General features: G+C 40.4%; 1 protein-coding gene across 1 annotated transcript in view; it reads right to left on the bottom strand.

Annotated features, from left to right (window-relative positions):
- Positions 1–201: 201 nt before the first annotated feature.
- Positions 202–25967, bottom strand: part of LOC143696587 (ceramide transfer protein-like) — a 167196-nt gene continuing 141430 nt past the window's right edge. Inside the window, exons 8-18 of the mRNA XM_077193165.1 lie at positions 21949–22041; positions 20461–20547; positions 19378–19470; positions 18732–18806; positions 13585–13680; positions 7611–7743; positions 7441–7511; positions 5990–6118; positions 5080–5209; positions 3640–3776; positions 202–764 (exon numbers count right to left, since the gene is read on the bottom strand). Coding sequence (XP_077049280.1) covers positions 3649–3776; positions 5080–5209; positions 5990–6118; positions 7441–7511; positions 7611–7743; positions 13585–13680; positions 18732–18806; positions 19378–19470; positions 20461–20547; positions 21949–22041 — 1035 coding nt within the window. The 3' untranslated portion in view covers positions 202–764; positions 3640–3648. The remainder of the gene's footprint in view (positions 765–3639; positions 3777–5079; positions 5210–5989; positions 6119–7440; positions 7512–7610; positions 7744–13584; positions 13681–18731; positions 18807–19377; positions 19471–20460; positions 20548–21948; positions 22042–25967) is intronic.

Raw genomic sequence — 25967 nt, 5'->3', positions numbered from 1 at the left:
GAATCTTCCTAGAAATTTCTGGATCATGTTTAATAGCAACATTTCTTTAGCACATATTGCATAACTAAAAAATCCAATAGAAACATACCTGGGAAAAAATAAAGCTTTTCACACTCTTATTCCTTCAGAGCCAAAGATCTTCATAAGAGTAAGACAATAGAAAAGGCAAAGTCATAAGGATATTGACAGACTTCAATTATTACCTGACATTTTATGTAACAAGATGATTCATTATAGAAACAAATGGCAATGAACTATGATTATAACAAAACAAAACCTGTTAATAAGTCACTTAGGCTTTACTGAACTCCCTCCCCACCAAAATACTACAGATTTTTGTGCACATAAAGCACATAGAGTATGCTATACGTGCATTTGTCTTTTGTGCTTTTTAGACATGCACAAAAACTGCACTAGTATCTTCGGAATGTTGACAGCGAAATTCTGCAAGTTGTTCAAAATTAAAGCAGTAACCCCTGTTGGTGATTCAAAGCTGTACACATTCTTCCTCTTCTAAAGCAATCAAAATAGCCATATGCATGTTATCAAAACATCTATTGATCATTACACACTGACTCGGCAAAACATTTAGGGGACAGTTAGTATTAAATATTCAGCCTCATGGTAATGCAGTGCTTCTTTACTTCAGTATACAAACCCTAGAAATGATAAAAAGACTATAGATCCTTTGTTCCAACATTGAGTGCTCTATGCATTTATCAGTCACTTCAAGGTGGAATGCTCACCCAGTCTTGTTCTGATCACTGCAAAGACAAAACACAGTAGTGAAAATTCTGAACATTAATAGGAAAACCAGAACTTGTTAAACCCCTTAAATACTATCAGCACTATAATCACATTTGAACGGCTGGCTAGAGACAGCTGTGTTTTAAATGATCCACCTAAACTAGTTCGTTAACAATATACAATTAAAAAAGAGAATCATTACTGGGCTACCTCTTACAGAAGGATGAAACTACTATGACTTTGGGAGTCTGACAATAAACAGAATCTAAAAAGAGAGGTAGCCTATGGCATACATAGAAAAATTATAAAACCCCATTTTCAGAGAATCATAGAATATAGGAGTTGGAAGGCACCCACAAGGAACATCGAGTCCATCTCCTGACTCTGCACAAGACAGCCCCAAGAAGCACACCATGTGCCTGAGAGTATCGTCCAAATGCTTCTTGAACTCAGACAGGCTTGGTGCTGTGACCACTTCCCTGAGGAGCCTGTTCCAGTGTCCAACCACCCTCTGAGCAAAGAACCTTTTCCTTATATCCAAGCTACATATCCCCTGACTCAGCTTCATGTCATTCCCTCGGGTCCTATGACTGGCCACCACAGAAAAGAGATCAGTTGCCAGACTGCCTGCCTGCTTCTGCTCATGAGGAAGTTGTAGACTGCAATAAGGTCTCCCCTCAATCGCCTCTTCTCCAGGCTGAACAAACCAAATGACCTCAGCTACTCCTCATATGGCTTCTGCTCAAGGCCCTTCACCATCTTCATTGCCCTCCTTTGGATTCTCTCCAGTGGCTTTATTTGCTTATTATATTGAGGTGTCCAAAACTGCACACAGGACTTGAGGTGAGGCTGCACCAGTGTAGAGCAGAGTGGGACAATCACCTCCTTTGACCGGTTCATGATGCTGAACTTAGTCACCCCAGCACCTGGTTGAGTCTTATGACTGCCAGGGCACACTCCTGACTCATATTCAACTTGCCGTGAACCCAAATGCACAGATCTCTTCCCAGGGGCTGCCCTCCAGCCTCTTGTTCCCTAGTCTGTATGTACATCCAGGGTTGTCCCATTCCAGATGCAGAATCAGTCACTTGCCTTTGTTAAACTTCAAATGATCGGCTTCTCCCAATTTAGTGTCATCAGCAAACTTACTTAGTATCTTTTCGAGTCCTGTGTCCAAGTCATTTATGAAGATGTTGAAGAGAACTGGCCCTAAAATGAAGCCCTGAGCTTTAAAATGGAGCTTTACTGAAATCCCAGAAGATTACATTAACTAGCTTCCCTTGATCAACTAGGTGGGCTACCTTGTCATAAAAGGAAATGAAGTTTGTCAAACTGGACTTTCCCCTCATGAAGCCATGCTGGCTGTGATCAGTGATTGCGTTGTCCTTCAGGTGTTGTTCAATAACTCCCAGAATAGTCTTCATAATTTTACCAGGCATTGAAGTCAGACCGAAAGGTCTGTACTTACCAGGACCATCCCTCTTGTGCTTCTTGAAAACTGGGATAATGTTACCGAGCATCCAGTCAACTGGGACCTCTCCAGATTCCCAAGACCATTGAGAAATCATTGAGAGTGGCCTCACGATGACATTAGCCAACTCTTTGAGCATTTTTGGATGAATCTCATCAGGTCCCATAGACTTATAGGAATCCAGCTGGAGCAGCACATCCTGCACAATTTCACTATTGACTGGGAGTTTGTCATTCTCGCAGCTGTGATCCTCTAGCTCAGGGCTCTGGGGGTCCCAGAGGCCATCATTGGTATTGATGAGAGAGGTGAAGAAAGCAGTAAATGTCTCTGCTTCATCTGTGTGCCTGTTTGTGAGGTGACTGAATTCATCAAGCCACAGAACAATGTTATCTCTGATTCTCCTTTTGCTGTTAACATATTAAAAAGCCCTTTTTGCTGTCCTTTACAGTGTTGGCCATCTTGAACCCTAATGGTGCTTTGTCCACACAAATTTTCTCCCTACAGTGGCGAACAATATCTCAGTAGTCCTCCCATGTCACCTGACCTTGCTTCCAATGTCCATACACCTTCTTTTTTTGCTTATCTCCAAAAGAAGATCACTGTTCAGCCAAGCCAGCCTTCTGCCTCATCTGCTTGACTTCCGACATTTGGCAGTTGCCTGCTCCTGTGCCCTTAGGAGATGGTGTTTAAAAACTGACGAGCACTGATGGACCGCAGCACCTTCAAAAGCATTTTCCCAGGGAACCTTACTCACTAGTTCCCTGAACAACCTGAAGTCTGCTCTCCTCATTTCCAGGCTTGAAGCTTTGCTGACACTTTTTCTCCTGTCAACAGAGATTTTAAACTCGATTGCTTCGTTGTCACTGTGGTCAAGACAGCCACCAATCTCCCCTCACAAGACCCTCTCTGTTAACAAGCAACAAATCAAGGAGGGCATCTTTCCTAGTCAGCTCCCTTAGCACCTGTACCACGAAGTTGTCATCCAGGTGTTTTAGGGATCTCCTGGACTTGCTTCTACCAGCTGTGTGGTTAACATCTGGCAAGTTGAAGTCTCCCATAAGGACAAGGGTGGTTGACTTAGAAGTGTCCCTTAGTTCCTTAAAGAATAATTCATCAGTGTCATCATCCTTGCTGGGTAGCCTCCATGCTTTATTTGTTTTTCCCTTGATCCTTACCCCGAGAGTCTCAGCTGTGCCACTGCCAACTGTGAGCTCCATACCTTCCAGCCCCTCTGTTACATACAATGCCACCCCCACCAAATCGCCTGCCCTGCCTATCCATCCTGAAGTGCCTGTAGCCATCTACATGTATTAAATCCAACCACTGAATTTATGCTAGAAAGACATTTCTGGATCACATACTTCTGTTTGGCCTTAAATATTTAAAATAGTGAATCAAGAATAAAAAAAATGAATGCATACCTGCTAATGCTAGAATAAAATAGGCTTTCCTGCCGTTTTCTCTTGCACATATGATGTAAAACGCTTTAAGAATTTTGGATATTCTCGTTTTGCCACTGCCCGTAACACTGATGCTGGTGCCCATCCTCCTGGGTTCACTAGAAGTAGACAGTAAGCCAATCATTGAAATACAACAAATCTGCTAAAAGCTAGAAAAGAAAATTTAAGTTTGTATTCCTGTAATTCTTTCTGAAGTAGCAGGAAAGGATAATGTGCAGAATTTAGACCCTTTCAGCTTGTATAGCAGTGCTTTCTACTCTTATTACTCTAATTTAGTCCGGTTCTACAATGCTACTATTTAGAAAATATTAAACATGGTGTGTTGGCTTTGAGGAATGCCCAAATGAAAGATGATATTCTTTAAGTACTTCCAAAAAACAATGGAAAGACAGACTCAAGCTACTTCTCATTTCAAATAACATAGAAGTCAAGCCTTAACTTTTCAATAACTGCTGCATTTGCCTCCAGAGTTGCTACATAGCCAATGTCTTACAAATTATTTTTAAAGCACTTCAAGCAAAATTTGCTCTGATTATAAATTATGCTTAAATTCACTGGTCAAATACTTTGCTGAAAAAGATGCCACTTCCCATATAATCACAGTTCAGAATTTGTCAATGAAGATATATATTTTAAATAATTGTGAAACTTCTAAACAAGAAACAAAGGAGCTTACCCCAGAATTTAACATAATACAGTATTATTCGTACAGGATTTAATATAAGTTGTATCACTCCTATATGGCAAAGATTTACTGAATGCAATTTTCAGATTGTGATTATTTAACAAGCTATGTAATCGGTGGTCAAAAATAATAAGCAGGTGAGATACTTGAAGTATTTTGCAGCTACAGGAGAGGAGATAATAGGTATGAGGTTCCAATACTATAATATACTGCTGAATACTGGGGACAGTAAAAATACAGTTTGGTTTTGCTAACTTTGCATTCAAAAACAAAGATTTTGTCAGTTAAAAAAAAAAGTAGACTACATTATACTGTAGTTTGCAAGCATCCTTTCACAAACATGAATTGTGTAAAAAAACCTGATAGTAATGCATGAATAAAACCCCCAGATTATTACTAAAACTTAAAGCTCATGCCAAGTCATGCCAATTGCAGACATTTCTTCTGCCCACTCCCCCCTTCACCCCAAGGTTCTGTACTTAGTACTGAGCTACACATGACTTTCATTTATTGCTCTCAAAATGCAACACAATGAAAGATCCCATTCACTGATTGATGTAGCACATGAATTTGAGTAATTTTGACCATGAAGACCAGAAGTGTGATCCTATACATAAATTTAACAGAAAACTGCATCAACATTTTTGTTCCCCAGTATTCAGCTCCAAGGAATTAACATATATAATTAATGTCATACTGAATAATTTTAGACTTACCATTAGCTACATATGTAATCTTGCATAGGATATTGTCCCTGCTTATTTCCTTGTTCCCCTCTGGTGGGCTTACTAAAGTCTGACAAATCATAGCAATATTTATTTTGGCACGGACACAACGATTGTTCATCTATCAAAAAAAAAAGAAACATTTGTAAACTTCAAACTAGGTTTATTTCAGCATATTTGAATGCTAACATTTTAATTTAATATAAAGTCTAACGTAGTCTAAAAGTTATGTTTCTGGGAGTTTGCCTTCTAGCACTACATGGATGTGACATGAATGTGAATGAAATTAAAGGTACATGGTGAGTAGGGAAAGGGTTAAACTGAAATTCCTGAATCTCAAGTTTCTGCTTGCTTAATACAGTGAATTATTTCAATAATTGTGACAAGTAAGGAAACATCTAATGAATAATGCATCAGTGTTTACAAATATCAGTTAATAACTTTTCCCTTGTAAGCAGGCAATGGCATAGTATTCAGCACAGAAACACTACAGAGAAAACAATCATTGCTACTGTCTGACAGAACCAAGGCAGAACTGTGTAAGCTGTAGGTTTAACAGATTCCATATCTAGTTATACAAGCCTATCCCCATGTCGGGCAATACTGAAGAGTTATTTATTCAATTCCATATGAAGGAACCTCTTTAAAAAGTTTTCACCAGAAATTTTGCTTCCATTTTTCTGCAACACCTTAGATCTGCCAACTGTTGAGATAAGGTAAGAAAGTTTTTGGCTCAGAATGCTTCCATCGGGTCATTGTATCATCTGGTATAAACAAAATGTATTTTTTAATATGCCCCCTATCTCCCTCCCCTCCCCCCAGTATTGCAAGAGCATCACAACACATAATAGAAAAATGGCATCTCTGAAGCAGAACTTGATAGAATGAAAATAATACTTACAGGAGCACTGTCATGTTCCACAGAGAAATTGCAAACAATCCATGTTTCAGGATCATTTTCACTGAATGCTGGTATTTTTCTGATGGCAGACAAATACAGCACATCCCTTTGAGAAGCCGGCCACACTCTCTGCAGAGAAACACCTGAATATAAGCTTTTCCAGTTTTGCAAATTAAGTATTTACTATCCTTAGATAAAGGAAAAAAACAAACAAGGCAAAACAGGTCAGTCATGTTATTTAAGTAAAAAAGTTCATTCAAGTTAGTAATTTCATGCAGTTTTGAAAACTCAAGCAGAACACAGGTGTTGTACAGATGTATAACAGGTTATATGGCTATACTTAATTTTAAAAATTTAAGGCGAAAGTTTAAGGCCTTTGAAAGGCAGGGAGCAAAGTTGCAATGACTTTCAGTAGACAACCAGGAAGAGGCACTTCCTCTCCTGTTCTCTCAATCTCAGGTTTACATTGTAATTAATACTTGTAAGCTACAAACTGAACTAGTGGTTAAATAAAAATAGAAGCATCTACAGTTATTTATGTCTCCATAAATATGGTGAGAGAGCACAAGAAATACTTCTAACAAATATTATTTAAACAAGTTACTACTTTAATGAAATAGATATGGTAAATTGGTATTATCTAAGAGAACGTTTCAGAAGCAAAGTGTCATAAAATAAAGCAAAACTGTACTGAAGCCATTTTCCCGACACTCAATATGGGCAAAAAGTCTAGCTTTTACCACAACACTATTTAGTTCATACAACTGTGTTGTTCAAAAATCAGTCTGCTGTTCCATCAGTTTTAAGATAACCACATTACCAGTTTTTAAAAAAATTGTTTCAATATATGAATATACTAATACTTAGAATCATGCAAGATTAAAGAAAAGAGTGTGCACTTCATTCCAAATTTTTAGAACCTGTTAGATTATAGCTATTGGGTTATAAGTCAAATGAACATTTTAGTAAAGCTAAATCAGAGCTAGTTGGGGTGAAAACCATAATGAAGTTAAAAGAATAAATGTACCAGGAATTATAAGACCTCATAATGCAAATGCAGAATGTCAACTAATTCTGGTCAACAATGATTTGCATTATTGCAACAAAATGTATGATACAGGGGTAGGGGTTTCTTCTTTGTATTCAGTGCCAATTTATTGCTTCAGTTTTCATGAGATGAACCTTGCCTTGCTGCCAGTGATATTCTTAAGAGATTAAAAACAGTGCTCATTTGTTATTACAAACTATATCAGATAGATACACAAACAAGTATGCTATCAAGCCAAGTTTGAAAAATTTACAAAATTGCAGTTCAATAGAGAAATTGTTCTAAACTGTTGTTCTGGATAATATTTTAAATTGTTAAGATGGTAAAGTATTTCAGAATAGATTAGAACACATATAGTCCAGATTGTCTCACTAAGGTTTGTATACAGGCAAAGTGTTATTACCTTATGCATCTGGTAAATGATGATGGCATTATCAGCTAGATTTTCCACAACATGGAAATTTTCAATAGTTGCTAAGGGGAGGGGAAATAAAAATCCATCAGTAAACAAGCACAGATATTAAACTACATGCTTGCTGATAAACATGCAAAGATTAAGAAGGGATTCCTTACTTTCCCAGTCATTACGAACATCAACATTCCAGAAGTAGTGGCAAACTTCATGCCCTGTTACCCCTTTGACGGCATGTGTTGCTTTCAAAGGATCTAATACTATTCCATTTTCTTCCACCTCTCTTCTGTACACCTGTGGTCAAACACAAAGACAGAAATGAAGAGAAATCGTCAACACTGCCCATGTTTTTATACTAATTTCATCAGCTTTGATAAAAACTTACACAGAACACTAACAAAAGAATAATTTGCCATGTCAGTGTTCTATGGTAACTACCAATGCAGATATTCTTGAAAAGCAAATCACATGAAAACACCACTATTTTGAAAAATCTCAAATCCAAAAATGGTTAATAGTACAGAATATGCTCAGTTGGAAGGCACCCACAAGGAACATCGAGTCCATCTCCTGACTCTGCACAAGACAGCCCCAAGAAGCACACCATGTGCCTGAGAGTATCGTCCAAATGCTTCTTGAACTCAGACAGGCTTGGTGCTGTGACCACTTCCCTGAGGAGCCTGTTCCAGTGTCCAACCACCCTCTGAGCAAAGAACCTTTTCCTTATATCCAAGCTACATATCCCCTGACTCAGCTTCATGTCATTCCCTCGGGTCCTATGACTGGCCACCACAGAAAAGAGATCAGTTGCCAGACTGCCTGCCTGCTTCTGCTCATGAGGAAGTTGTAGACTGCAATAAGGTCTCCCCTCAATCGCCTCTTCTCCAGGCTGAACAAACCAAATGACCTCAGCTACTCCTCATATGGCTTCTGCTCAAGGCCCTTCACCATCTTCATTGCCCTCCTTTGGATTCTCTCCAGTGGCTTTATTTGCTTATTATATTGAGGTGTCCAAAACTGCACACAGGACTTGAGGTGAGGCTGCACCAGTGTAGAGCAGAGTGGGACAATCACCTCCTTTGACCGGTTCATGATGCTGAACTTAGTCACCCCAGCACCTGGTTGAGTCTTATGACTGCCAGGGCACACTCCTGACTCATATTCAACTTGCCGTGAACCCAAATGCACAGATCTCTTCCCAGGGGCTGCCCTCCAGCCTCTTGTTCCCTAGTCTGTATGTACATCCAGGGTTGTCCCATTCCAGATGCAGAATCAGTCACTTGCCTTTGTTAAACTTCAAATGATCGGCTTCTCCCAATTTAGTGTCATCAGCAAACTTACTTAGTATCTTTTCGAGTCCTGTGTCCAAGTCATTTATGAAGATGTTGAAGAGAACTGGCCCTAAAATGAAGCCCTGAGCTTTAAAATGGAGCTTTACTGAAATCCCAGAAGATTACATTAACTAGCTTCCCTTGATCAACTAGGTGGGCTACCTTGTCATAAAAGGAAATGAAGTTTGTCAAACTGGACTTTCCCCTCATGAAGCCATGCTGGCTGTGATCAGTGATTGCGTTGTCCTTCAGGTGTTGTTCAATAACTCCCAGAATAGTCTTCATAATTTTACCAGGCATTGAAGTCAGACCGAAAGGTCTGTACTTACCAGGACCATCCCTCTTGTGCTTCTTGAAAACTGGGATAATGTTACCGAGCATCCAGTCAACTGGGACCTCTCCAGATTCCCAAGACCATTGAGAAATCATTGAGAGTGGCCTCACGATGACATTAGCCAACTCTTTGAGCATTTTTGGATGAATCTCATCAGGTCCCATAGACTTATAGGAATCCAGCTGGAGCAGCACATCCTGCACAATTTCACTATTGACTGGGAGTTTGTCATTCTCGCAGCTGTGATCCTCTAGCTCAGGGCTCTGGGGGTCCCAGAGGCCATCATTGGTATTGATGAGAGAGGTGAAGAAAGCAGTAAATGTCTCTGCTTCATCTGTGTGCCTGTTTGTGAGGTGACTGAATTCATCAAGCCACAGAACAATGTTATCTCTGATTCTCCTTTTGCTGTTAACATATTAAAAAGCCCTTTTTGCTGTCCTTTACAGTGTTGGCCATCTTGAACCCTAATGGTGCTTTGTCCACACAAATTTTCTCCCTACAGTGGCGAACAATATCTCAGTAGTCCTCCCATGTCACCTGACCTTGCTTCCAATGTCCATACACCTTCTTTTTTTGCTTATCTCCAAAAGAAGATCACTGTTCAGCCAAGCCAGCCTTCTGCCTCATCTGCTTGACTTCCGACATTTGGCAGTTGCCTGCTCCTGTGCCCTTAGGAGATGGTGTTTAAAAACTGACGAGCACTGATGGACCGCAGCACCTTCAAAAGCATTTTCCCAGGGAACCTTACTCACTAGTTCCCTGAACAACCTGAAGTCTGCTCTCCTCATTTCCAGGCTTGAAGCTTTGCTGACACTTTTTCTCCTGTCAACAGAGATTTTAAACTCGATTGCTTCGTTGTCACTGTGGTCAAGACAGCCACCAATCTCCCCTCACAAGACCCTCTCTGTTAACAAGCAACAAATCAAGGAGGGCATCTTTCCTAGTCAGCTCCCTTAGCACCTGTACCACGAAGTTGTCATCCAGGTGTTTTAGGGATCTCCTGGACTTGCTTCTACCAGCTGTGTGGTTAACATCTGGCAAGTTGAAGTCTCCCATAAGGACAAGGGTGGTTGACTTAGAAGTGTCCCTTAGTTCCTTAAAGAATAATTCATCAGTGTCATCATCCTTGCTGGGTAGCCTCCATGCTTTATTTGTTTTTCCCTTGATCCTTACCCCGAGAGTCTCAGCTGTGCCACTGCCAACTGTGAGCTCCATACCTTCCAGCCCCTCTGTTACATACAATGCCACCCCCACCAAATCGCCTGCCCTGCCTATCCATCCTGAATTAATCTACTTTATTTATCACTATACACAAGAATGTGTACAAGCACAGCAGAGTAGCCTACAGTAACTTGCTACCAAATAAGATTTTCATACATTGAATTTGCATGTTGTCTTTTGACACTGGCAAAATGCCAGGCACCCAGGAAAGCTGTTCACTCACTCTCTTTTGCTTTGAACTGGGCAGTGGAGAGGGAAAAATAATTAATAAAGGGCTCATGAGTTGAGATGATGATTGGGAGAAAACATTCCCAGGGCAAAACACTTTCAAATTTAAAGGTCTGAGGTACATTTATTATTAAGAGAGTCAGAGGAGGATAATGAGAAGTAAAATACGCATTTGAAACACCTTTTTTCCCTCACAGCCATCCCTCTTTCCCACCAACAGCACAGGGAGACAGGGCGTGGGGGTTTTCTTCAGTTCGTCACCCAAGATCTTTTTCTGTTCGCTCAGGTAGGGGAGTCTTTCCCCTGCTATGCCGTGGGGTCCCTTCCACAGGAGACAGTTCTCCGTGAACTTCTCCAGCATGGCTCCAATCTCACAAGCAGCAGTCCTCCAAAAATTGCTGCAATGTGAGTCCTTCCCACGGAGAAACAGTCTTTCTGAAACTGCTGCGGCGTGGGTTACTCGTCCATGGGGTGCAGTCTTCTAAGGATAGGCTGCTCTAGTTTGGAAGCAAGGGCCCTCTGTTTCTCTATCTCTGGGAGCAGGGGCCCTCTCTCTGTATTCGGGTCTCTCACTGGAACACAGCTTTCTCTAGCATCCACCCGCTCTGGTGTGAGTACTTCTCTCACAGACTGCAGTGGATCTCTGCACCCCCCATGGACTTCGTGGGCTGCAGGGGAACAGCTTAACCATAGTCCTCACCACGACCTGCAGAGGAATCTTGGCTCTGACGCTTGGAGTACCTCCTCCCCCTCTTTTTCCACTGACCTTAGTGCCATCATGATGTACTCCCTCACGTCTTCACTTCCTCCTCTTCTCTGACTAGAAAAAAACTGCTGCATGTAGGTATTATTGCCAACAAGTTCCACCAATTCAAAGATTAGTGCAGGATCCTCCAGGTCCTACATCGGGGAGTTGTTCGCCATGTTTCCACTGCCACCAGGTGGCCCCACTGCCACCTAGTGGGCAGTGGCAGCTGCCGCGGCGCTGGCGCTATTTAACTCGTCTCTTCATGCAGGGTGTCAGAAAGGAGAAGCCACCACTGCTGCCCCCGCCCTTCTGCCCGCGGTACGGCTGGCTAAGGGGAGCCAGGCAGGCAAGGCTCGCCGCGGGCCACACTGAGATGGTGGCGGCAGCAACGCATCGCCGTGTGATGCACCAGGATGGCCCTGGCAGCAGTGCCTTGCCACCCCTGGAAAAAACTATGCACTGTTTTGATTTTCTTCTTAAATATGTCATCACAGAGGTGTTACCAACCTCTCTAATTGGGCCAGCAGTATGTGTACCTTCAGAGCCATCAGAGATTGGCTCTGTCAGACATGATGGAAGCTTCTAGAAGCTTCTCACAGAAGCCACTTCTGTAGCCCTCCCCTGCCAGCAAAACCCAGGCTGTGCCAAATCAATACAGCACACCATGTTGACAGGAAGTTTTAAGTAGAAGAAAATGAGAAAGGAATTGTCAGTCATGGTTTGACACTGGCACAATGCCAGTGCCCCCATGAGAATACCCTCTCCCTGGTTTCTGCTGTGAGATGTGACCAGCAATAAGCAAAGCAGGCTCCCACTTAGAAATTAAAAAAAAAATAAAAATTATTAACTAAACTACAAGGAAAAGGGAAAAAAAGAAACACACAAGGAAAAATGAAAACTTCACGAATACATCTCCTCCTCCCCACCAAATTTCCAATACATCCATCCCTCAGATCACTAACTCTCAGTCCATCGCCACCCTTTAGATAATTCTCAGTTAATCAAGGAGTGAGGAGTCCCTCTTGTGCCATAGGCTTCCCCAGGAAACACAGTTGAGACCTCTTGTGTTTCCTGTCACATGTGGCACCGCCCGGAGATCATTTGCCATTGTGACATCTTCCTTCCATGCCCAATGCTCTCACCACTGCGCATGGACCAGAGCTGCTTCTAGGGTTTTCCTTTTAAGGGTGCTTTGTCCAGTTAAAAAAAAAAAGCACAGTCTCTCACTTTCAGGACACCTCTCCCCCCCAAATTCACACCCTGGGGCCAAGGGGTCTCAAGAACAGAGATCTTCTCCTCCACTGAAGATCGAGGGCACTAACCACCCTCCTCACCCATTGTCTCTGTTCATGCACTCCCATAACATCACTGCACTCCCTTGGCTCCAAGTCATTGCCTCTCCCTAAATGCAGTCTCTGTGTCACAGGAAAAAAATGGTTCTGTCCATGGTTATACAAGAAAAGTCCAGCCAAAGGCCACTCCATCACCTCCTCCCACCTAAGATTCTTCTCTCGTAACCCATTTCCTCTTATCTCATCTCTATCTCTCTTCTCATTCAGCTCCAGGAGGATCAGCATTTGTAAGGTTTCCATCATCCAAGCAAAGGGTTAAAAATCTCAGTCTCTGCCTGTCCAGAACTCCCATGGCTGCCCTGCTCGCCGCACCCCCCCCCCCCTTCTTCTTCTCAGCCACTTGCTATCAAATTTCAAGGTGGCACAGGCACCGGCTCTCTCTCTCTCTCCTGGGGGGGATGACTGCCGTATATCTCTTGGTGCTCCTCCACCCTTCCATCCTCAGGGCCCAGGCCTACCTCACCCGGCCGCATGGCTTCCCCTCCCCCGCCCAGCAGCTGGGCAGGGGAGAGGTCTGACCTGTTTCCCCGCCAGAACCCAAGAGAGCCTCCCAGGGGGAGAGCCCTACTTTTAACCCTGCGTTCTCAGAGGCGTATCCAATGTCCCAATGGCCACATTAGGTGCCAATATTAAAATCTGAGCACCCATTGGCCTGACCACAGCATCCCAGAAAACATATTTCCTGTCAAACCACCACAGGAATCTGTAAAGAAAAAGCTATTGCAATAGCTGCATAAGATTTTGCTGAATATATTAGAAGCTGCAGCTCGTATAGTCTCCAGTCCTAACTTAAACAATGCTGTTCTCAGAGAGGAGTTTTAACAGCATAACTTGCTCAGTAATAGTATTCAAAGAGAATAAAAATATCTATCTTCACAGCATATAATCTAATATCAATTAAGCAAAACAACAAATGCTTACCTTCATTTCTCCTTCTTCTACCACTAGCTGCCAATTGGCATCTCCTCCTACATCTTGCAAGGAATATGTCATATGGTTTTGTACCATCTCTTCCACCTTTAGAGGAAAAATTACACATTTTTAAGTAATTCCTTTCATCTTCTTGTGCAGGCGACTGTATAGTATTGGAAGCCATAAGTCAATACTGTGCAGGAGCTGAACTTGGACAATAGAGCCTCCTATTACAGGTTAAGATCAAGCAGGTACTTGTGGCCTTCAGAAACAAAAGCCAAAATTTTGATTCCACTTCCAATTTCATTCTTTATGGGTTCTTTCCTATCCTACCTTTGTGCCTTTAAACTGTCAAAACTTACTATTCCTACCTGAGACAGTTTTAATTCAGCATGTAGGAAAATACTTCCGGTACCTCCAAATATAATTACAGTGCATTGTAGGACTTGAAAGACAATATTCATTGAAGAGCATTTAAAAAGATGAAGGGGAGGGAGGGGGAAGGGGAGACAGACAAACAAGCTCTAAAAAGTAAATACATATCAAAAGTTATATTGAAACAGCAGTGAGGGAAACAGTCATGAGAAAATCATGCCTATTCTGTTTCTTTGGCATCTTTGCACATTTGCCAACTAGAAAAACAGAACAGAAATGCTTACATTCAAAAAAATTGTGATGATGCAGAGGTCCACTATTTTAAAATACTCATTTAAGAATACTTAGCTAGACAGTTGCATGTTTTTCTTAAAGTTCAAATATTTTATACATTTTTATCAAGCTATGTGAATACATTTTTTTTGTTCCAAATAATGAGCATGAAAATAGGGGGTGGGACAGGAAATGAATATTTATGTTAAATCTATGGTCTTGTTATGTTTCTTTCGTATCTGTCCCTCCATTTCCAAATCCTATTCTCCCCCAAATAAAAACAGATACAAAAAGCGAAATTATCCATTGCTGTGTAATGTATACAAGTGCTGAAAAGATTTTAGTAATTTTTTTTGCCTAAGAGGTAGGTGACTATTAAAAGTCATCACCTCAAATAAGTCCATGTAATTGAGACTATTTTCCTGAATCAGTAGAAATTTCTTTTTTAGAGAGCAAAGGTTAGTCAATTGACGAACATACAGATTAGTCTAAGAACTGTATAATCACAAGATTAACAGCCTGAACCTATGGGTGGTTTTTGTACAACTTGAAGGAAAAAAGTAATTGAATAATTTCAAAATCCTTAAAAATACAACATAAAAATAAAATCCTTTCAACAGAAATGCTCCTTTATCTTATTTTAACTATCGAATTCTCTACAGAAACCAAATTATCAGTCCAGTTTTGGGGGTTTTCTTTGTTTTCTTTAAGTTTTTTTTAGTTAAAATGAAGTATAAACATCCACAAGATTCGTGTTTCTGCTTTTGGACAGGCTATCTTTTCCTGCCACTTACTAACAAGTTTCCTACCAAATATTCTTCTAATTTTTTTTTTCCAGGGAAACAATGACAGTACAAGCCAAGCCAGGTAAGAATGTGAGCTATTTAAGTATTCAATTTTCTAGCTCTAGGTCACACTTCTTTCAGAAAGGAATCCTCCCTATGCTCCTGCAACTTTACCTACAACATATTCAGGGTCCCTATCTCCTCCCCTGGCTCCTAATCTATTAGGGACAAAGCCAGCTTGTATGTGATTGTTTTGTATTTTGCTGCTTTTTGCTTTATGCCAAATGCAGTGGGAGGAGGAGAATAGCAAAGAAAGAAGAGAGTGAAGCATTTACAGGAGTATCAGAGAATCAGAGAATACCTGAGTTGGAAGGGACCCACAAGGATCCACAGAGTCCAACCCCTGGCTTTGCACAGGACAACCCCAAGAATCATACAATGTGCCTAAGTACAATCTAAATACTTTAAGGCTTTTGGAATTGCTCAGTATTTAGCCTCCTGACTTCCTCTGAAAACTTCAAAGGCATCTTTAGTTTGTTTCTCTCCCTCTCTTCTCCCAGTAAAGTTTCATTCCTGCTAATACATCTTTCAGACAGCTTCCCCTTAGGTTTGGGAAAGGAGAGGCATTATCATTGCAGCTTTCAGAGGAAAGAGAATGTTGTTTTTCACGAACAAGCAATTACTTCTATTTGACCAAGTAATTGCAGTGCCTTCAACTGCCTTGTGCATACTATCTGTCAAAACTGTGATCTACCTGCAGGTTGCTGTCAGCCTGAACCTATTTCAGGTACCACATTAGGCACCAAGTCAATATTCACAGCTTCTTTCCCAGTGGGGAGGCCACACTATTACCTCTGGGTTCCTGGCAGACTACAGGAATGATCTGCAAAAATACTTCTATCCCATGCAGCCTTGGTCTTAACATTAAATGGGCAGATCTTCATTTAAAAGGCCCTCAGAAGAGCTCAATCTATTTTAAAATATGATAGTCCTTTAAAAGGAGAAAATTATTTGCAGCACATTTGCAGCATTTAAAGCCCACAACCTCTCACTCAACTGGCAGAGGCAAATCAATGCCTTTCTGAAGGCACATTGAAGAACCAGCTCCTGTCAGAATATGTTTATACATCTTCATCTTAAAAGCGAAGCTGCAAGTTTCTACTTGACCTGTTACTAAGATTCCCTTCATATAAATGAAGTCTAGAAACAGACCCCATTTATTCAGAATCAAGATTTATCTTGCCTTTCCAAAAGCCAAATCCTCAGCCTGGGGACAGAGGAAAATTTTCTAATAATAAGGTCTACAGCAGGCTGTCACCAAAAGGTGTGCTGCTTTTCTCTTCATGCTCTCAGTTGTCTTTCATCTGCTTGTTCACTAGCAATGAAGCACCAGAGCAGGTGAAGCAACTTAATGAACTGGCAAGTTTGTTCTAGGGAAGATATGGGGGAAGAATGGGGCAGAGGGGAGTAGGTTTCTTTCAAGTTAGCAGGATCATTATTTCTGAAGTCAGTTAACTTGAAACCACATCCTAAGACACTGGGTAGTAGCTTCTACACAGTATAATCCCTGCAGCTGCTAGAAAGAGCAACACCTTCACCCCATAATCCAGTCCATTTGACCTTGATCTTTAATGTTGATTTGCATTATTGTGATAAGGACCTGGTCAATCTCAGATTTAAGTGGTTAGGTTTTCAGCCACACGAGTGGTCTGATACTCAGGTTCACCATATAGACCCACAAATATTATCACAGACCTAAGAGGTGAAAATGAGAAGGTTCACATATTTTAATGACTCTTTCCCTTACATTGAACTGGCAATGCAGCCTGATAGAAAATTAATTCTATCTTTAGAATCAAACTTGCTTTCTATTACTTGATTTCCTCCCTCCTCCCCTACAAAACCAAACTTGAATTATTAATGTGACTGGAGTACCAGTAGATCAGCCTATCGGTGTTGTGCAATATGACCTGTGTACTTTTTCCCTTGTAAAAAATTCAAATTCCAGAAATTAACTGACTGCAATAAATCATGGCAAGTGTTGGGATTTCAGTCCAATAAGCCAATCCTTAAATATTAGGGTTCTGCTCACGAAGCTGGTGGCAAGGTATGCAGGTAGTATGATTCCAGGCTCTGTTACTCAGAAAAAAAAATCCATTCCATCTATTTGAAAAAGCAGGCTGTTTGCAGTGTGTCAGAGACTGGAAAGATGGATGTCTTGAGACATTTTGGGATGCATGTGTGTGTGTGTGTGTGTGTGTGGGAGGGGCAGGTTGGGCCTTGCCCTGGGGAGAGAGTGAACTACCCCCCACTCCCCACCCTCAGAGCCAGTATCCCAGCCCTGCAGGGGTGCCAATCATGGAACACTGGAGGCAGAGCTCCACTCTTGCCTAACCCAGCTTCTGAGTGACTGGAAGTCCCACCTGGGGGGAGGGGCTATGAAGGTCAAGGGGTATTTAAGGCTGAGCATGAAGCTAGTACATGTCTTGACCCTATCTTCCTCTTGGAGTTTCCCTCTGAACACTGCTGGAACCCAGAAGTTGGTAGCTATATGCATGCTTTTCTATATCTTTTCTTTCTGTCTTTCTTCTTCATCTGATTCTTCTTCATCTGATTCCTCCTTGGAACATTTTGAGCAATTTAACATCGCATGGATTTAAAGTTTGCTAAGTTGAATGGACCAAATTAATGCTGTGAGAAGTGTTTTATGTTGACTGGATGTTGTAGTAAACCTTTTACCAAAGCTCTCTGATTTTTCTAGAGTTTGTTAGTAAACTTTTGTCTTGTTTTGACCGCTTGAGAATATCTGGTCAGTATTTCTCCTGTGTGTCTAACCCAGAGTATATGAACCACTGTAAAGTCCTTTTATTGCAGCCTTACACAGCATTAGTTAAAAATTTTAAAACAAGCAAACAAACCCAAACCCATCAGACCCCAGAAGGAAGCCCCATATTCACAATCATATGGACCACAGCAGAAGGAAAGTAATGGCATGAATACTGTTTGAATGCTTTTTTTTGAAAGACCAAACACATGAATTCATTTATCTAATTCAACTTTAAACTATGCTCTTCAGAGCAAGCACCTAGAGTAATTTTGTACATTACTGGAATATGACACCAAAACTAAATTCACTTACTTATTCAGGATGTCAGACATTTTCTGAAGCGTAATTGAGTATATTGGAACTCTTCAGTAAAAGTTCTCATATCTGCAATCTCATTTTTTTAACAACATACTTTATGACCTTTTGGTTATAAAACTACTTGTAGAGGTAAAAAATTATAATAGAGAACCTTAAAATTTGATGTCTTAATGTTATTATAAGTGACAAATTTTAAAGACAAAATTAAACCTTTGATTTAAAAACAAGAAAAACTATTCAATTTGAAGCAAAGACCATCTCCAGCCCACACAAACCAGGTGTTATTTTATTGCTTTTATTATAATCAGAAATGCAAAATTTTCAAGTTGTAGGTATTTTTATTAAAGCTAATGAAATTAGTCCAACAGTTCACAAGATTTGGGCCTCTGCACAAGTGATATGCATGCAAGCAGAATGTAAAAAACCAATCATTTAGTATAGAAATTGATACATTTTTTTGTCTCAACATACTAGTTTAGAGTAAACAGTGATTTACGTAACAACAAACCCAGGTTCTAGAGAAGAGGATGAAATGCAGCAAAGATACACAACCCCCACTCTACATATTAATACAGTACCTGGGTGCTGAATCTGTGAACATCAAAGGCACTGACTAGATCAATGGAAGACATGGAGGAAGAGCGACTATAGAGCTACCAGAGACAGACAAAGAAAAAACCAAGTAATCAGAACAAAGGCACAACAGAGCATTCAGTACCAACTTGCAAGCACAAGATAATGAAGAAAATGAAAACAAAAGCACCAGAGGAAGCAAGCACAGTGGCAAATACTGATTTCAAACACCTATGATGTATTATGCTCCCAGTATAGCCCTAAAAAAGGCATAGTGTTTCAAGTAACTCTAAAAAAAGTCAATTGATCCTAATGCAAGAGACTGTATTTTTTTTTCTACCAATTAAATTAATTTTGGTGAAAGTATCTTAATCGCACCAAGGTTAGCAAGTTGTTGTTTTTTTCTTTATAATCTCTAACTGACAAGCTTGATACAAATCAAGAGTATTCTGAATAGATACTGAAATCAGGATTTTGTTAGCCAAGACAGAAAACAGTCCTTTTCCAATTCCAGCTACTTCAATTAAAAATGAGTAAACCACTGAAAGTTATTCTAGAAACATCTAAAAAAATCTTACCTATCCATATAAAATAGTATCTACAAATACAAGTCAGCCAATTATACAGAGGTGATCACAAGAAATATCTTACCTTTTGGACAAATCTATGAGTCCCCACAGCAGAATATGCATCTCCGGGAGGTAAGGATATTGGCCAGTATAATCTGACCTTTTCACTTTGGGACTGCAACAAAATAACTTTCATTATTGGTAGTCAGCTGTTAATGGATGGACTATGAAAGGGTGAGGTACCTTCAAACCTTATAGTGGCTACAACTAATGCTGTCCATGACAGACATGAAGTTGTGATCCTGCAGGAGTTCTCAGGAAGCAAATGGGCCTGGATATTGAATCACCCATTTATCTATACTTCAAGGTATATTTCCAGGTTAAGCAAAATCAATTGGCATCATCACAGATGTTGCATCCATGTAGTAGTACTACAGAAACTCAAAACTTTTACCTTCTCCTAAGAGACCCCAACATAGATAAACTCTGTTGGGTACTATATATCCACTAGGCAGTCTTATAATTCTTAACCAAGTCATTGTATTCACTATATTCATAAGCCAAAAACATTTTAAGACAAAGGAGGCATCACTTTATTATTCCCTCTCATTTTATAAACTACTATATTTTCTCATATTCCATATATTTCCTCACACACATCCCTTTTTGATCCTTGCCACTGAAGAGTATTCAAGAAATGTGTTAGAGAAATAGCCAGAGCTTACACAATTTTTAAACAAGACCAAACACCAATAGAACTATGTCTTTCCTATTTCACATACTGCTACAGTCAAAAGAAACTTCAGAGCAATAATTAGGTTTTGAAAAATAGCTGCATCATTAGATATTCTTATTTACCCAGGGCATCAGTTATATATAAAGATAAGTTTTATACCAGACTAATACATTTATTTAGGAGTTAGAAACCAGAGACAATCAATTAGCTTAACACTTATACTATCCCTTTCTATGCAAGCTGTCAAATCACTTTCTCAAAATTAGTGTTAAACAATGATATTTAATTGTAAATATTGTAAAGTGAATCCCACTTATAAGTGTCAATCTAAAATATCTAGAGTTTCAGGAGATGCGCCCCAGGACTGATTAAGTCACAGAAGTCTTCCATGAAGTGCCCATCATTAACACATTTTTCCACTATCAATACCTGTTCTTCCATTTTATCCTGTCTATCAAGAGCAGCTTCAACAGCATCAAAGAATTCTTCTTCATTAATCAGACTATTAGGACCCTCCTAGAGCATAAGAAAAAAACCTAGTTCAAGATTTTGGAGACATGAGAGCTCCACTTAAGTTCAATATTAGAAATAGCTATTAATGTATTATGCGTATAAATATTTTCACCAATATTCATATATTGGAATTCATCTGAAAACTCTACTTGTTAAAGGAAGTTATTTCCTTTAAGTACCATTTAGGGATACTTAAATAAACAAGCAAAAACCCCAGGAAACCAAAGACTGAGTAACAGTGTCAATATGCTTTGATATGAGATTTAGGCTTTAATTAACAAATATCTTCTCTTCAAAATATTTACTGTACGTAAGTAAATATATTAACATAATTGTGTATTTAGACTGCTTCCAAGTATTCCACTGCCTTAGGGTGGATTTCAGATATGTGCTCAAAGTACAACAAGACAAAATCCTGTGGATCACTATTGAGAATTCTTGGAAAGAACAGTTTAACAATAAACAGCAGGTAGAGTTGATTCAATTATTAAAAACTTGTGTCTACTAAGTAAAATGGTAATTTAGGAAAACTAGGTTTACTGCTTTTATTGTACTGTAAAACAAACTAGTCCAGCAAATTTCAAAAATCTACTTTACATCAGGGATATCTGGGAGAAGCAGTTGAGTTCATAACCAGGTAGACAAAGTCCAGCTTCCTATCCATTCTTTTCTTTTACAGTGCCTCAGCCACAACAGAGAACAGAAGCTCAAATACCTTTTAAATATCTCAACATATTAATGCTATTTCTCAGGCTATGATTTGTAAGTAGAAACCTGCTTAATTAACGTAAATAAAAGAATTAAGTTCTTAAAAATTATGCAAACTGCTTTATGGGTGCATTACTTTACATTATTGTTCAGAAGGCAGTTTAAGAGACTCAGACTTTAATTAAATAACCAAACTGAGGAGGAAGTTGATAACATATGCCATTTAACAGATGAAGCAGAGCCTAAAATAATTTAATTTATCAACACATTTCAAGTGGCAGTGACAAGTTAAAAATAAATTCAAACTAAACTTCTCATTCTAGGACTGCCTCTGCAGTCAGGACTTTCATATTTGCATTACATAGCTAGACATATGGCTAATTAAAATGTAAGAGTACACAACTTTCAAATGAACAGTATAAAATGTGCAAGAAAAATGATTAAAAAATCAGCAAAAATAGATGTAAACAAAATGCTTTAGACAAAAGTAGAATAGGAAACCTGAGGTGAAGACAGACTTCTATTCTCAAAACACTGAAGGATTTTGATTCTTCATTTAGTTTCAGTTTCCAAGGCAGAAAAAGTGGCATGAACGCATTGCACAAAGACCTTGATTTACATACACACTCAGTTGAGAAACAAACTAATCTTCAAAAACCTTAGCATTTTTTAAGATTTCAAAAGCAGAATTTGTACCTCATAGTCTGGCCCTCCGAAGTGGGACTTTTTCTTCAGTTCTGTCACAGCATTTTTGTATGCTTCTTCAATTCTTCTCCTTTTCTCTATTTCCTGTAAAATTACATGATCATTTAAAGCAGCAAGAATATATTAACTGATAATAGTCAGTATGATAATAAATGGAATGATCAGTCTAAGTTTTATTCCCAAGGAACAATTGCAGAGGTGCTGATTTTCTGATTTTATTTGAATGCATGCATTATATGTGCCCTTATAGATGCATTTTTAATACAAAGCTCAGGGAGCTAGCTACCTTGAGCATAACTTCTCTAAATCACATGGAATAAACTAGATCAGCAAGAAAAATCTGGTATCTAGTTTAATCATAGCTATTCGTGGTTTGTTGAGGGTCAGTCCCACTTCAGTGCCTGAAATGTTATGAAGAATATTCTGGGAGTGTCCTAGGGTGATGTTATGATGCTTGTATCCCCAATCGTGTGTTCTATTTATGCTGGATATTATATTCTGTGCTTTCAAGACTGGCTGAGAGCGAAGGCGGGGAGAAGAAGAAGAAGCCCAGAGTTTTGTTATCAAGCGCTAGACTCACTGAGGAGTCTACTGGAACACTGTTGTTGTCTGGGCATGGACAGGGCAGAACACCGCGTGCTGTATTGCACTAAATAGTTTATTTAGTTGTTGTTTTTGCACGGGGTGTTTGATAATCTGCACTGATCACACGGTCTTTCCCCCCCCCCTCCCCGAGCCCCGGTGGTAGTGGTTTGTCCCAGGTTTATTCCTCCCCTCGCCCCCACCTCACTTGTATCCCATTGGCTGTGGTCCTCTTCCTCTGCCCCCCATTCCCCCAGGTTTAAAAGTCTCCTGCCATGAGGCATTCCCTCTCTTTTTCTCCTGGGACACCACCTCCTTCCCATCTAGGATCCCCTGGAGTAATTCTACAATAAAGGTGTGGGATTGTTAGTCCCAAGAGGAGAAGAGCGCCTCCAGTCTTTTACTCTGTCTTTGTAAAGGCTGCAATGGGCCAAGGATCCATAGCTAGCCAGATCAGACCTGGCCCCAGAGAAACCAGCAAATTTACAACCGTGCTCTTTTTGCTTTTTAGTTAGTTAGTTAGTTAGTTTAGCTAGCTGAGGCAATCTGAGCTTTCCCTGGACTGTTTTTCTTTCCCTTTTCTTGGAACCATTCAAACCTGCTCCAGACCAGTACCCACGGAAACACTAAGAGCTCACACTTTGTAGCCTGCCAGGACCTACTCTGCAGCCTTTCCTAGCACCGGAGGGACTGATAACAGAGTGACCACCCACCAGAGAGACTTTCTGAATTTGTCATCTTTTCAGAGCAGTGAATGAGTTTTGTCATCCGGTATTGTTCATTTTGTGTGCTGGGGAGTGCTTGGCCTGTTAAATAAACAGTTTTTTCCCACTTCTCTACAAGGAAATTTATTCCTGAACAAGGTGGAGGGAGGGGATACCTGAGTTTGCTTTCTGGAGGGTCCCCTTTTGGAGGTTTTCTCCCAAATTTGCCCTAAACCGGGACAGGGAGTTATTGAAAACACCTAGTTGATCAGAGGAAACCAGTTGATGCAATTTTTTGGAATTTCAATAAAGCTTTTCATACTCTTTCTCACAGTATCCTTCTGGATAAAATGTCCAGCACACAGCTGGATAAACACATCACACACTAGCTTGTACTAAATGGGGTTACACGAGGCTGCTGACCAGTCACAAGTGGCATTCCACAGGGCTCCATTTTAGGGCCAGTTCTCTTTAACATATTCATAAACAACTTGAATGCAGGACTAAATGATATACTGAACAAGTTTTCAGGCAACACTAAATTGGGAGGAGCTGTCAATTCCCTCGAAGGCAGAGAAGGCTAAACTGTCCCTCTGCAAGATGGAGGCTATATAGTTTTGTGAAGTAGCAGGACTCTCGCTATTCATATTTGTGTTTTGCTACCAAGTAAAACATGGTTCTGAAGCTAGTGAAATGCCAAGGCTGGAGAAGGAAGGAGAGAAAGCTGGATTACAATGGTACTTAGACAACTTGTAAAACACTCATTGCTTTTAGCCACTGACAGAGATCCTGTTTTTACTGACACACCTGCACAGCACAGAGCCTGCGTAGTGAATCTGCTGATATAAAAGGACAAATCTGATGCTGCACCTTTCAGTTCTTCTAGCTGGTCTTTTACAGATGCTGAACAGACTTACAAGAGCTTTAAAAACCTCCCAGATATAACACACACGAATGGCTGCCCAATTTAATATAATTTTCCCCTTTAACCTCTCAGAGAAAACATTCTGAATTTTATAATCTTCTAATATTTATTTCTTTTTCAGAGCAACATAAGCATCTATCCAAGAAACCCAAGAGTACACATATCAACATCATTTTCCTCCTACATCTATTTATCAGACGACAGAGTAATTATTTTTTGCTCAGGCTCATTGTTATAGAAGAGACTTTTACAGAGCCGTGTTTAGTCAGTAAAACAAGGCAAAAAAACCCAAAACAAAACAAGGCCTACAACTGAAGTGGAATAAATAGTGTTAGCAAAAATCTGAATATATTCAACTGCCATTTTTTAAATCTTGTGCAGGGTGCAGGTGTCAAGGTGTTGGTTGTGAGGGGCTGCAGGAGTGGCATATGAGGAAGGTGGCCAAGGGCTGTCCTGTGTCAAACAGACTCCAAAACAGACCCACCACAGGACATAGCTGAGCCCATCTACCACATGCATGGAATCTCTGTGAAAATGTATTTAAGAGCAAAAAACAGCCCAGGGAGAGAGGAGAGGGAACAAAAAGGGAGAAACAGAGAGAATGCCAAGGCCAGAAGAGAATGATGAGGAGGAGTTCCAGGGCAGAGAATATATACACACTGTAGTCCATGAAGGACCCCACGCTGGAGCAGAGGGACATTTCCTAAAGGAACCATGTTCCATGGAGGACTCCCAGTGAAAAGGAGTTTTCCCAGAGGACTACAGCCCTGAAAAGGACCTGTGCTGGAGCAGGGGAAAAGTGTGAGAAGAATTGGCACAGACTAAGTGTTTTGGATTGACATCCAACCATCCATTCCCCACCCCCCACCACACTGCATTCCTTGGGGCTAGAAAGCAAGGGTGTAGAGGAGCCTGCAGTTAAAGAGTGAAGTTGAGCCTGGGAAATGGGGGAAGAAAGCTGTTTTAGTGTTTGTCTTTTTGTTTCCTACTAACTGTACCTATTTTAATCAGCAACAGATTTTCTGCCAGGATAAAAACTCATAAGCAATCTTCCTGTCTTTCTCTTGACTTGTGAGCTTTCTCATCCTGTTTCTTCCACACACACACACTCCAATCTTTCTGGATGGGGTGTGGATATGGCAGTCTGGTCAGAGAGAGAGAGAAAGCAAAATATGGCCTTGGTTCTACACAAGTTATGCAAGTTATCAGCATGCTAAACACAGACCTACTTGCTCCATTTGATATTAGACATATAGCTCAAGTATTGTTCCAACCTGTGCAATTTAAAGTTTTTCAGGACAACTGGAGGCAGGTCGCTCAAAGGGTTGCAACAGAGAACATGCAAGTGCCTCAGAGGGAGCCTAAGTATTACATGGGGGTGGATGTTCTCATGGGGGAACATGCCTTTTCTAATCCTGATCTTCAGGCTACCTGGGACCCTGCCGTTCTTGAGCAGAGTCAAAGGGTAGGGTTTTTAGCATTGTTAAAAACTATAGAAGTGGCCGCTTCCAAGCCACAATATGTGACAATAACTCAAGGAACAAAAGAACCATTTCTACCATTTGTTGAGAAACTTGCAGCAGCCCTGGAGAAACAAGTTGAAGATGGTAACTTGAGGCAGCTTTTATGCAAACAGTTAGCAAGGGACAACACAAACAACGATTGTCAGGAGATCACAGATGCTCTTCCAGGTGACCCAACACTAACAGACATGGTCCAAGCATGTTCCAAAGTAGGTACTGTAGACTACAAAATGTCTGCTCTGGTGGCTGCCTTATGGCCAGGCCAGTCATCCTCAG

This window comes from Agelaius phoeniceus, chromosome W (genome assembly GCF_051311805.1).
Source record: "Agelaius phoeniceus isolate bAgePho1 chromosome W, bAgePho1.hap1, whole genome shotgun sequence".
Lineage (NCBI taxonomy): Eukaryota > Metazoa > Chordata > Aves > Passeriformes > Icteridae > Agelaius > Agelaius phoeniceus.
This window is presented reverse-complemented; position numbering and strand designations above follow the sequence as displayed.